At 40.3% G+C, this 12,204-nt stretch overlaps 3 protein-coding genes across 5 annotated transcripts in view; 1 reads left to right on the top strand and 2 right to left on the bottom strand.

The window, feature by feature from the left end:
* Positions 1 to 2,513: 2,513 nt before the first annotated feature.
* On the bottom strand, positions 2,514 to 5,658 carry LOC122999775 (syntaxin-11-like). Its single transcript, XM_044376997.1, has 2 exons — positions 5,282 to 5,658; positions 2,514 to 3,831 (listed from the first exon to the last, which is right to left on the bottom strand). Exon 2 carries the CDS (start codon positions 3,824 to 3,826, stop codon positions 2,924 to 2,926), a length of 903 nt encoding a protein of 300 aa, XP_044232932.1. The 5' UTR covers positions 3,827 to 3,831; positions 5,282 to 5,658; the 3' UTR covers positions 2,514 to 2,923.
* A 327-nt stretch (positions 5,659 to 5,985) lies between these two features.
* Positions 5,986 to 10,731, bottom strand: LOC122999773 (syntaxin-11-like). 2 transcript variants are annotated; one of them, XM_044376996.1, is made up of 3 exons: positions 9,493 to 10,731; positions 9,276 to 9,384; positions 5,986 to 7,727 (listed from the first exon to the last, which is right to left on the bottom strand). In XM_044376996.1, the coding sequence occupies exon 3, from the start codon at positions 7,718 to 7,720 to the stop codon at positions 6,821 to 6,823; it is 900 nt and encodes a 299-aa protein (XP_044232931.1). In that variant the 5' UTR covers positions 7,721 to 7,727; positions 9,276 to 9,384; positions 9,493 to 10,731; the 3' UTR covers positions 5,986 to 6,820. The 2 variants fall into 2 exon arrangements, with proteins under 2 accessions (XP_044232931.1, XP_044232930.1); XM_044376995.1 differs by lacking the exons at positions 9,276 to 9,384; positions 9,493 to 10,731 and adding an exon at positions 8,455 to 8,717.
* A 118-nt stretch (positions 10,732 to 10,849) lies between these two features.
* mthfd1l (methylenetetrahydrofolate dehydrogenase (NADP+ dependent) 1 like) overlaps positions 10,850 to 12,204 on the top strand; it is a 43,651-nt gene continuing 42,296 nt past the window's right edge. The window contains exon 1 of one of the 2 annotated variants that reach the window (XR_006407822.1): positions 10,850 to 11,430. Coding sequence is in view for 1 of the 2 variants with exons in the window: in XM_044376994.1 (XP_044232929.1) it covers positions 11,195 to 11,430 (236 nt within the window). In the remaining variant the exon portion in view is untranslated. The remainder of the gene's footprint in view (positions 11,431 to 12,204) is intronic. The other variant, XM_044376994.1, reaches the window with a different exon arrangement.

The raw sequence follows: 12,204 nt of genomic DNA, 5'->3' as shown, positions 1-12,204 counted from the left end.
GTGAAGACCAATTACAGGATCAGCCATGAACTGTAATACTGGGATTTTTTTTACTGTTCACTCTTTCTCTGTTTTTATATAATATTATAATATTTCAGAGGGAGGAAAACAGAAAAAGAGTGAAATAGAAAAGCACATATTTGGTGACTTGTCACCACTGCAAACACTATTTCTGACTCATGTCCTGACAGACGCATACAGTGAAGAAGTTTGGACAACCTTTGAATTTCAGCTCAGAAATTCAAAGCCGGTGGGTGCCGCCAGTGGGACCGCCATACGAGTCACCGGATTCTGCTGACATTAATAAGCATTTTAAAAGTTGTTTGCTTGTCGTCTTATAGACAGACCTGACAAAGGATGAATTCAGACTTTGTACAAATCGGCATCATGTTGTAGTTATTTCGGCATCCTTTTGATTTGTTTATTGCAATTAAATCATAGCAAAACCTAAGTTTATTTTGGGCTCATAACGCTTTACGGTCTGTAGTTGTCGTCTCGGAAGTGTAGTAAATGAACGAATTTTTGGGGGGAGTTTTGTGTGACAGGTCAATGCAGTTTATCACAGCAAAACGAACAGAGGAGTTGATGTATTTCTCAGTGTTTACAGATAAGTGTCGGTATGAATGTTGTTAGCAGGAGCACTCAGCTGGCAGGCAGGCTGAGCTTCAGTAACATCACTGGCTGGACCCCGTTGTCCAGGTGGGGAGTAGCCGGTGCCTGTTTGCTGTTTGGGGCGAATAAGCACAAATGATCCCGCGGCCAAACTTGTGCGAATTACGCGAATAAAAACAAATGTTCCTGCGTTCAAACTCGCGCGAGTACTGCCTGTTATGTTGTATGAACACAACACAGTAACACAGGCAGTAAAACCAAAGCCATTCAAACTTTCACATTAGCTTGAAAACCAGTTGGAACATAACAAGGACTAATAACACTAATCGACTGAAAATGAGCTTTCTTACCGTTTGTATCGCCAAACGATACTGCGGACAGCATAAGAAGAAAGAAATACATGAGCAGGCTCATACTTGTCAAAGTAAAACCTCTCGATTTAAATGGGTGATTCCGTTTTGCCGAGTAGCTTCCTGCGCTGTGTTCGAAACGTGAAACAACGCGAGTGTGCGTCTGCATGAGGAGTTAGGCGTAAGCAAAAATCATAGACTGTATAAAAATACAAAAATGCGCAGCGTACGGCTGTGGGCTCATTCGTGTGTGACGGAACGCAGTAAAATGTATAACATGTACGTCTTAAGACGTTTAAAACAGTGTTCATGACAATTTATATATCTACCGTTAATTCTAAGACGTGAGGAGAGGATGCACAAACAGAAACGAGAAGAGATGTTGAATTTCCTCTTTTTAGTGGCTCATACTAACATTGAGAGGGTTTTTTTTAACCATCATTAGTGAAGAGATGGTGGACCATGCTCAAGGATTTCCTTTAGTCATTTAATCTGTTTTTATTTTAACTGAAATGCTGGATTACCAACTGGGCAAGACTGACAACTGTCCACAGTTACCTGGACCCTCAAGAGATCCTGAAAGCTCCATGTTAAATGTGTGACAATGGGGTTGTGGTGATGAAATCAATTGAAGTGTGTGGAAATATGGGGATACTGACATAATATGGGTCTGGCATGATTACCTGATCTTGAGGCCCCTGTCTTGAAGAGAGACCCTGTGTCTTCTGTTTTGCATATTAATTTGTTTTTAATTCAATTGCCGCACAGCAAACCCGGGGCCATGTAATGTGCCAGGATAAATGTAAACAGTGATCAAGAGAGGCCCAGTAATTCATGTTCCTTGCTCTAATATTTTTCCCAGTATAAAATAGATAAATGAGCTACATAAACTGCTGTATACTTTTCCTCCACTAAAGTAAACAGATCATCTGCTGACTTATACTCTCAGGAAGTAGTTTAGATTAGCCTTTGACAATGGATCATGGTCTATTTTCCAGTCTGACGTTATAATAGCTTGTCTGACTCATAAAGAAGGAACTTTTGCTATTCTTCTATAGATTATGTGGCATCATTTCTAACTTTTAACACCTCAAAACTTAATCTCTCTATATTTTGAGTTATACACCATCTATGTAACTTACCCTGTTCAGCCCATAATTGCAGTCCTCCATCACCAATACATCAACTTAACATTTTTATCCAAACATGCCAGTCATGAACAACACCTCTCATTATCTTTGCCTATTTCAATTTTCACTTTCTCACATTAGTGTTTATTTAATGTCTGTCCAGCTGAATTTCTTCCCACTTTCAAAATACTCAGGTAAGTTTTATGCTGAAGCACATTGATCATTTTTTTCTGCATAGTTGTAACTCTTCCAAATGAATATCATCTTTCACTGCTGACTTCAATATGTCAACTCTCCTTCCATCCGTACTGCTGCCCATCTCTCTCATGACCCCACTTCTTCTAAGGTGTGACCATGTGCACCACTTTCCCCCGTTCACCAACTTACTATACTGATGTTCTGGCAAGGACAAAAAACTGACTGTCGTTTACTAAATCAGTATTTATTTAGTGTCATTGAACTGCTCAAAATGTAAACTATTTCATTCAATTTAAATTGAAATCACATCAGTTTAAAATGTATAATCTCCTCCCATGAACCCACATCCACAATTAGATTAATTCTCTGATCCGAATAACAGAAAGAGTTATTTTACTGTACAACAGATTTTAGTCAGCTGGTAACTCCAAACCTTTTACAATTTCAAGCTTCACACATCAACTCTAGAAATACATTGTGAGTCTCTTATGGGCAAAACTGCTTCAGTGACATTTTGCGCTCATTAGTGTCCCTGTTCTTACACATTTATTTTTAGTTGTCCATTTTTTTTCTTACATAGATAAATGTTTATTTCCATTTTAAATCATCCATAAAACTGCATCAAAACAAGTCCTAAAAGGTTTGGTTGCGTCTCCAGCAGGGTAGACAAGGGCAACAATGCTGCAAAGGATTTTTCCTCTTGTACTGAAGGGCCCTCTTGATGTGAACATTGATCTGTTCAACATATTCCTGAGTGCCACACACATTGGTCTCAATGTGATTGAGCATGTCTCCCTGCTCCTCCACCAGCACGGCCATGTGCAGGAACAAATCATGGATCACCTTCAGCCTGGCCTCCAGCTCCACCAGCTCCTTGTGTCTGCCTTTGATCTCACACAGCGCCCAGCGGGACGAGCATGCACCTCGTTTCTGCAGGCTGTCAGACAGCTCAGCCCAGCCCTCACCCCCTTTGTCTACCAGCACGTCTAGTTGGTCATCAGTGATTTCAGTCCCCATAATGGAGGCCTGCCTCTGGATTCGCCCCCGACACGTCTTCCTCTGCATTTCCTCGGCCATGTTGTAGTCACCCATGGCATCATGGAAGGCACGGGTGAGTGTGTCGTACTGAACACGGGCGATGCGGCCAACAGCAGAGTGAGGACCTTCCTTCTCCTCCAGCTGCTTGCTCTCTGTACCCAGAGCCTGGAGGCGAGCGTACACAGCCTCCCCGCGTTGCTGGATCCCCTTGGCGATAGAGTCAGAGTCCTTTTTGAGTAGGGTGAGGCGGCGGACAGAGGTGCCAAAGCGTTCATTGTGGGCACTCAGACGCTCCACCTCTAAGCGGAGCAAGGAGATCTCCTTGCGTATAGAGTGGGCCTTGTCAAGGATGCTGTCAATATCTGGGGAGTTCCCAAACACTACCGCCTCTTGAGACAGAGACACCTTGTTTTCGTCATACTCAAGTCCACGAAACTCTGGCTCGTAGTCCACCCCCTCCTCATGAATGGTCTGCAGCCTCTCAAGCATGTCCCGCATTCTGCCTGAGAGACACAAGATGTTGGTTATTGTACTGACCGCTTGTATAGCTTTTGGTGTGATGTACAATGGTATTCCCTTCAGTTTTGGAAGAGCCTACCCCTCAGTGTGAGATCGGCAGACTCCACTGCAGCTTTTAAATGCCTCTTTTACAAAATGGCCTACACTTAACAATGTTTTCCTTTTTTATTATGGTATCACTTTCATATTTCCTCTTTATATTACTACTTTATGGTGTCATTAAAAATTTCAAATTGTGCTTGTTTTAGTATCGTCATTTTAGTGTTTTTATATGCATTTCTATATATTTTGCACTTTTTTCTGTTTTATATTCAGGAGTTTGTCCTTTTATTGGTATTCTATCTGCTTTATATGAGTTCATCTCTTATATTTGCATCTTATTTGTTTATATATGTGGTTATTTCTTTTACTTCACCTGCTTTATGAGTTTATTTCTTTTATCCACATTTTACTTATTTATATATCAACTTATTTCTTTCATCTGTTTATAGGCTCAGTGCTGCTTGATATATGTGCTCTCATGTTCCTAATATTTAATGTCATACACAGAGTTCTTACATGGGTTTCTGATTTTTTAATTTTTGTTCCATAAATCCTGTAAATCTGGAAAATACTTTATACTTAAGCTTGAAAAGTGCTATATAAATGAAAATATAGTTTAAGTGAAGTTGTCATGAGGATTAAATAGATCAAATATATAATTCAAAGTTAATATCACATACATTCTACTGTACATGTTGGGTTGTCAGCACCCTCAGTACAATGCTTCCCATAAAAGTTGAATAGAGAATTTGCCATTAAATACTGAGTCATGGTGACGGAGCTGAAAATATACATGCTTCTGGGTGAATGTATGAACGAGTTCATAGGAAAACTACAAAACACACACAAAAGCTTGTACGTCAATAGTCCTGCAAGTGATACACACAATAGTGAGTTTATCTACAGTGGGTGTTCTTTTTGTTGTGGTGAGACAGCTCGTTGGAATGTCTCCATTTAAACCAGGAACAAGGAAGACACTTTAAAAATAGACATTTCCTTTAAAAAGCTGATTTATGGTAAAATAAGAATGATATGCAATCAATACACAGCTACATAGTTTCCAGTATATTCGCTTTGTCAACCTAGTGCTGCATAAAACTTTCAAAACTGTGGTGTCTGCCTAAATTTCTGCCGCTGATACTCTTGTACAGAAAATCAATTTCCTCATACCATATTAGTGAAAACTCAAGAAACTATTTCAAGAGCTGCTTCAGTATATGATATAAACATATAAATATCCTCTTTTTAATGACCATCTAGTCAATCGTTCCAAACTGCAAAGTCTAGCACTAATTAAGTAGACAGGAGTCCTATCAATTATCCAATTGTGTCCATGTGCCTCTGCTACAACAGTACTAAGTACAATTCAACTGCCAAATTAAAGTATCTTACCTTTTCTGACTGGCTCCCCACAATATCAGAAAGCAAGTAAAACCCCTCAACGAGTGTCACTCTGATTTATTTAGTCCAAGGAGCTTGAGAGCATCTTTTCATTCCCGTAGAAGGAACCTGCCTGTCTGCTCTATGCTCAGCGTGTGTGACTGCCGGCCCTCCCCAGGTGACAAACATGAGTCTTCCCACTGCAAAAAAGAATACTTCCTCTAAGGGAGATGCTTATCATTTGGTCTAGTTTCTGTTTACCTCAGGGAAGAAAAGACTGGGTTGAAATGTAAAAATGTAAAATGACATATCTGTCAAGAAATGTAATGAGGAAATCTGAGGACTGACTTAATTGTTATTGGACTGGAACTAATAGAGAACATGCTGCACTTATGTTTGTGGAGTGATGACACCTGTGTGTTGGGTGTGTGTGGATGTATGTCATGCATGCCATTGGGGGTGGTGGGGGGGCTTGGGTCATTCAGGGGTCACAGAGCTACACGGGGAACCTAGAACATGTCAGGTAATGTAAATATTTATTATGTCAAAGCTGTTATTTAGCTTTTGTCAAGAGGCCCAACATTTCTAGTAGTGCCCCTAGTGTTTGTGAGTGAGAACTTGATGAACGTGTTGATGTATACCCAATAATAAATCTTAACATGTCTTTATTGTTGATACAGATTTCATGTTTAAAGAAGAATAAACCCACACTCAGGTTGTATTTTAATATAATTATTTATGTAATATACAAGACATCACAGAGGAAAGGTAGACAATAGAAAGGTATTATACATGAAGTCATAACATGATAAATCCTAGTAAAACAGCTGTTGCTCAAAAGAGATGCTGAATATGAGGAATTAATGTGGGAGTATAGTGCAATTTTTGGTGAACACAGACCAGCTAGTTACATAAAAATGCAGAAAATATTAACAATTAAACATTTCTAAAATATTTTCAGACTCATGTTAAATATGTTTGATGTCCATTGACAAATTATTTGATCTGTGTTACCTCATCAAACAAGGAAAATAATTTTTACTAAAATGTTGTGATTCAACTTGCATATAGTAACATATCATTGGAGTTTATTAGATGTATGAAAATATTTCTTACAGTCATTGCATTGTGTTATTTGTTAAATCCCTTCCATGTGGAAACTCTGCAGGCTTAAAAATATGAAAAATATTTTCAAATACTCTTTGTTTCAGGACTGCATCATACCTCATGGGGGGATTGAATTCTGGGTCGAGATACCTGTCCCAAACCTTTCATACAGAAATTTTGACATCAATGGATTATTTAAATACAATTTTTAAAAATTTTACTCTAGTATTTTTGTTTCTCAATAAAAACACCTTTCTATTAAACCTTTATTTAACTTCCTGGAAAAAATGTTAATATGCAATAGCTCTGCGGGTCATGTTGTGACAATAAGAACTATGTGCTAATGACACATTCAGAAAATGTTTAATGTCCTTAGGATGCCGTACTTTTCTTTTTCAAGACTACATATTTTGCCATTCCTCAACCCAACCCTGTACTCTAAAGTCATTGGTTGAAGCATGGGAAGCAACTGCAAAACATCCTCTTGAAGGGGTTGTTCTTGTCATGACGTTTGGCCCTGCCTAGTTTGACAAGGGCTTCCTGTATGTTTTCATCAGTTTTCTGTATGTTGGTTTGGATGGTGGTCAACATGGGGCCCTGCTCCTCTACCAGCAGGGCGATATCCAGGAAAATCTCATGGATGCCACTAATACGGGCCTCCAGGTCCACCAACTCCTGGTGACGTTTCTCAATCTGGGACAAAGCTGATCGAGCCGTTTTCCCTTCACTCACAACGTTGTCAGTAAAGATGTTCCACTGGCCTGTCTCAATCATCTCCTCCACCTCCTCACCCGTCACCTCACGCCCCACTATCTCCATTTGCCTCTGGATCTGGATTTTACAGTTCTCCCGATGGCTCATCTCAGCCTCATTGTAGTCAAACATGGCATCGCGGAAACCATTGCTGAGGCAAGCATACTGGGTTCTGGCTACACGTGTGATGGCAGAATTTGAGCCGTGCACTTCTTCTAGCTTGTGGGCCATACCTTCCATGTCCCGCAGACGTGACAACACGCCCTCTGCCCGAGCCTTTATATCAGCACCAATGACGTTAGAGTCTCTTTTGATAGTGCTCATGGTGGTGACGCTATGGAGCATACGAGAGTTCTGCTCATGAAGCCTTTTAACCTCAAGGCGAATAAGCTGGATCTCCCTGTGGATATTTTGTGACTGGTCAAAGATCTCCGCCAGAGCAGGGCTGTTGTCGAACACGACCGCCTCATGGGGCAATTCCTCCTCCAGGTCCACGTTGCTGAAGGTGTCTGAAACAGTGGACTCCGCATACTCCATTGGCTCCACATGGCCGTTGGACATTTCCTGCAGGTGGCTCAGTCTGTCCCTCATGGTTGGGCTGGAGAACAGAAAGAGGATACAAATGTCAAGATATTTATCCTTCCTTGTCTAACACACATTCATAAAAATTGATCAGTAAAGTGGGCTGACTTTAAAGGACAAAACAATCCTTTAATTTACAGTGTTAAACACAGTCAGTGTCTCTGAAGCTGTCGGTACTCAATACCTTTATGGTATTGATGGAAATAACCCAGTACCAAGTAGTATTGAAACTTCTCCAGTCAAAGGATACCTGCTTTTGATCCTTTTTGTACCTAGATCTAGAAAAAAAAGACTATTTGTATGGCATTGCTCACAGCCAATCACCTCAAGTGTCACCTCAATGCAACGTGTGATTGGGTCACTACCACAGCAGCTACAACCCATAAAGTTTGTGGTGATAATACTTCATTGTACAGTTTTGTACAGTTATTTAATAAATGTTTAAATAACTTGAACACTTTCAAAATGTATTTGTGTAAAAATCGTTCGGATGGGGAGGAGTGGTGACATTTTATGCAACTGAATGCTTACGTTCACATGATGGATATTGAATGATGTAGAAAAAAGAAAGGTATCGAATGAGGTACTCTATAGGTATTACTTTGAGGTTACTGGTATTGGTACTGGTAACGATACCCAGCCCTAGTCATGCCTGCTTAAATGCCTTTTTCCTTCTTCCCTCCCAGCACCCTGCACTGGCCTAACAGGTTCTCAAGAGAATAGTTAAAGGTGTTGTTCCTCACCAAACAAGTTCTTTTAACTTGTTATCTGTTTGACGTCTTTGTTCAGACATTCATTTTGACTTTTAAATCTAAATGGGGCATCAGATTCTGCAGATAATGCACATCAGATACAGAAATATTTCAACATTTTGATGAGTGCTCTAAAAACATTTTCTGTGTGAAATATAAAGGCCAATTTTAAAATTCTAAGACATTCAAATGCTACAAGTGCAAAAGTTCCTGTACTTCAGGCCCTGCTACCAGATATTGACATTGTCTTGTCCTGCTTTCAGTGTTGAAATCTATAGGATAAAATATTGAAATGATAAAATACTGAAACATAGATGTCAACTTGAGTGTCCCTTGTTATCAAGTTTGATATCATCATATAAAACTATGACAATAATTGACTCAATACCCCTGAAAAACAGTCTTTGATTGTATGACTTAAGGTTATCTGCAACTTCTGTTTCTCATGATTAAAATATTTAAAAAGTAATGGTAACAGGCTACATCCAGACATTTAGTGGCTTCCTACACTTGAAGCTTTATGAGGTAAATTCATGGTTTCAACAACATAAATCCACATAATGTTATTTTGACAATAGCTTTTAAAAGAATGCCTTTTTTAAAAAAAAATGTAGGCCTAAATTTGTATATGGGCCTAAGGCTTTTGTCTTCTGAGTAGCTGTCACCAAACAAATCTCACAATACACCCACACTTTATGATACACCCCAACATACACTGGGTATAAAGGCTAATAATCTTTCTACAATATCGCCAGTTTGCCGGATTTTCTCCATTTCATGCAAGATTGCAGCACTTAAGAAAAGCACCTTACCTGTTTTGCTGTAATCTAAACAGAACATAAATCAAACTGCTTGCTTTAATGTGAGGTGGTTTGGCAGCAGCAGAAGCATCTTCTCACTTCTGAAGTCGACTGGTCCGGGCTGTGAGAAAAATAACAATGGGGCTTCACATGAGTAACGCGGCTATCTATAGAGCTAAAACTGGTATTCGACTTTGGTTTTTTGTTAGGGTGACAGATTGCGCCACACCATGCGCCGGTGAAGATGTGACTCAGGAATGAAGCCCGGTCGGTTTGGCCCTTTTGCAGTGACGCTGCATCTCAGGAGCGTCAATTGGATAAAGACGGACAAGGTGTGAACAGCTAGAGTACATGAACCAAGTGAGTGCCAGGCTGAAATTGTAAGCCTCTTTCCAGAGTAAAACATGGCAGAATTGTTTGAAATTATATATGGGAGCCCAGAACATGTGGCACGGGGTCCATCACACTTATCTATCATTTAATCTTTTCAGTCACCAGCAACTGTGCCAGCATCTTGAAACGCAGTCGTTGGTGAAGGATTTATTTATGAGTTTTGATGGCAATGATGGCTGATGGTCCTGGGGGAGGCGACACAGCCGGGCCTGTGTGGAGATAGACTGACGTCAAGACTTTCCTAACCACGCCCAAATGACTTCCACATGTACTTATGTGTGTACGTGTATGTGACATGAGAGAGGAAAACAGACAGATCTTGATATTACCAGTCTCCTGTGGGTAGCCTATGTCCCTGATTATATTCATTATATCACACCGTTACTGTCTTTGGCCCACATGACTTTTTAAGTACAAGCTTTTAATATTATCACAGAAAAGCACATTTTAAATGAGCTGTTCCTTGCCTTAAGATTAATGCATCAGTTAGTATTTTACATAATGTTTGTGACATGTAGATTCAGCCCCTTTTCATAAGGCTACTTCGATCACAGCAGGAAAGTTACGTAAAGTAGGGTCCAAAAGACTGCTATTGATCACATGCTATTGATTCCAGCGTTTTAAGCACAGCTCTAAAATGATCAGTTAAGAGTTTTGCAACATATTGGAATAACCCAGATGCACCCTTTTCCAATACGAGTTCCGAGGTGATTCTACTTAAGCTGAGACATAATTTAATTTCGTGTTATTTAGGTTACATTATCACATTAGGACGTGCAAGTTTTTCAGTGCCAAAGTACCTATCTACAATGTTGCCTATTTTCAGTGGAAACATAACCGATAGGCTTTATGAAAGTAGTAAAAACCATATTTTCTTTTATGTCAGTTCATTCTTTAGTGGATCCACGCACTCTGGATCCCCACGTCCTAGGTTGACCCCCTCTCTCTTTTCTGGGTCAATATAGCACGTGGACGCGCGTGCTCGCAACAGCAAGCTACTTGTGAGGCTGCTGCTTTCAAGTGTTCCTCGGACTAACCTAGTGTTCTCGTACTTTGATGATAATAAAAAAGATTCTGTGACAAAATGTTCCAGTGATCTTTTAAAAAGTTTAGCAACAGTGCTCTAGCAGTAGAACAGACTGTACACACTACTATGTGGTCCCTATATACATACAATTGATATTGAAATTGATTCAGTACCGAATTCTGCTGTTCAATATGTGCATTGACATATAAACTATGACATGTTTTCCACGCCCTGACCGTCACACATTGGGCTCGTGTTATTATAAATAGGCCCTCGCGTTTTTGTGGGATTTGCCATATTCAGGGGTTTTTCACCTGTACCGAGCTCATAATTATCAAATTTCCGACAGCCCCTGAATGCAGCGTACATCCATCAGGACCCTGTGTGTCGCCACCTCAACACAACTTTCTTTTTGTTCTTTTCGGGGGTTGACTTCCACGCCGGCTGCCGCAAGAGAACAAACAGAGGCTGAATTTATAAGCTAAGATTAAAAACCTAAAAAGAAACGACCATGAACTTGTCCATCATTCGCAGTGCTTGTGGCAGTCTACGGATACACCAAGCCCGTCCAGGAAGCAGGGTGAGCGGCTTGTCGCGGAGATGCCCGCCGGTCGGTGCTGCCAACGGCCGGTTGATCCTCCGAGCAGCGAGTGCTACAACCAGCAGCGGCACCAGCCCGAAATTTGCCGTCAACTTTGGGAAACGATCCCAGAAGGAAGATGGGTTGGAGTGCGACAGTTCTTTGAGGTAAGGAGGAAATGTGTACTCCAAACCTTGGACATCCCTGAGTTGCTGTTGTCTGTGTATTAATGATTTTTTAACGAATAAAGACATAGTTTAGCGGTATTTTGCTGAAATGATAAGCTAACTGGTGTTCGTCGGTATTTCCTGTCTCACCGGCGTTTTGGCTAGCAGCCACTATCGCACGTGTAGTCGATTATCATCAGAGGGTCTCAAGCCAGCTGATGTAACTTTGCTCCTTTGTTGCCAAACACACGATGCTAAAATGTGCATATGGAATAAAGCTAATAACCCAGTGTGAGTGAATGAGCGATGCTGGAAAGCTTCACTGTGAGGCTATGTAATGTGTAAAATCTCCAACATCACTGTATATGCATGTAGATAGGCCTTTTTGTATGGTTTCTACTGTATGTGACTGTCTAAATGTTTAAATAATAGCCCTTACTGTTATAGACTACCGTGCGGAATATAGTGAATTGAGTGATTGATCATAATAAACTTGTGGTGGAGTATGTTTACATTACCCCCAATAAGTATAATAGGAATCTTCATTTGTTAACTTTATATGAATGTTTGCTTTGGTTCCAGTCTCTGTCCCCTTTCCTTCTGTTGTGTTTGAAACATTCAAGTTTGTAAATTTAAAAAATAACTGGCTTTACTTTTGCCCGTGACACTGGCATTGTGTTGCTTCCTTTCCTAGAATGTTTCTGGGTTGTGACTCATTTGTTCTCGTCTGTAAGTAGTATCCTGCTGCAAAAAATTGCCCAAATCATGCTTTTA

The sequence above is a fragment of the Thunnus albacares genome, chromosome 16, assembly GCF_914725855.1.
Source record: "Thunnus albacares chromosome 16, fThuAlb1.1, whole genome shotgun sequence".
In the NCBI taxonomy this organism is placed as follows: Eukaryota; Metazoa; Chordata; class Actinopteri; order Scombriformes; family Scombridae; genus Thunnus; species Thunnus albacares.
This window is presented reverse-complemented; position numbering and strand designations above follow the sequence as displayed.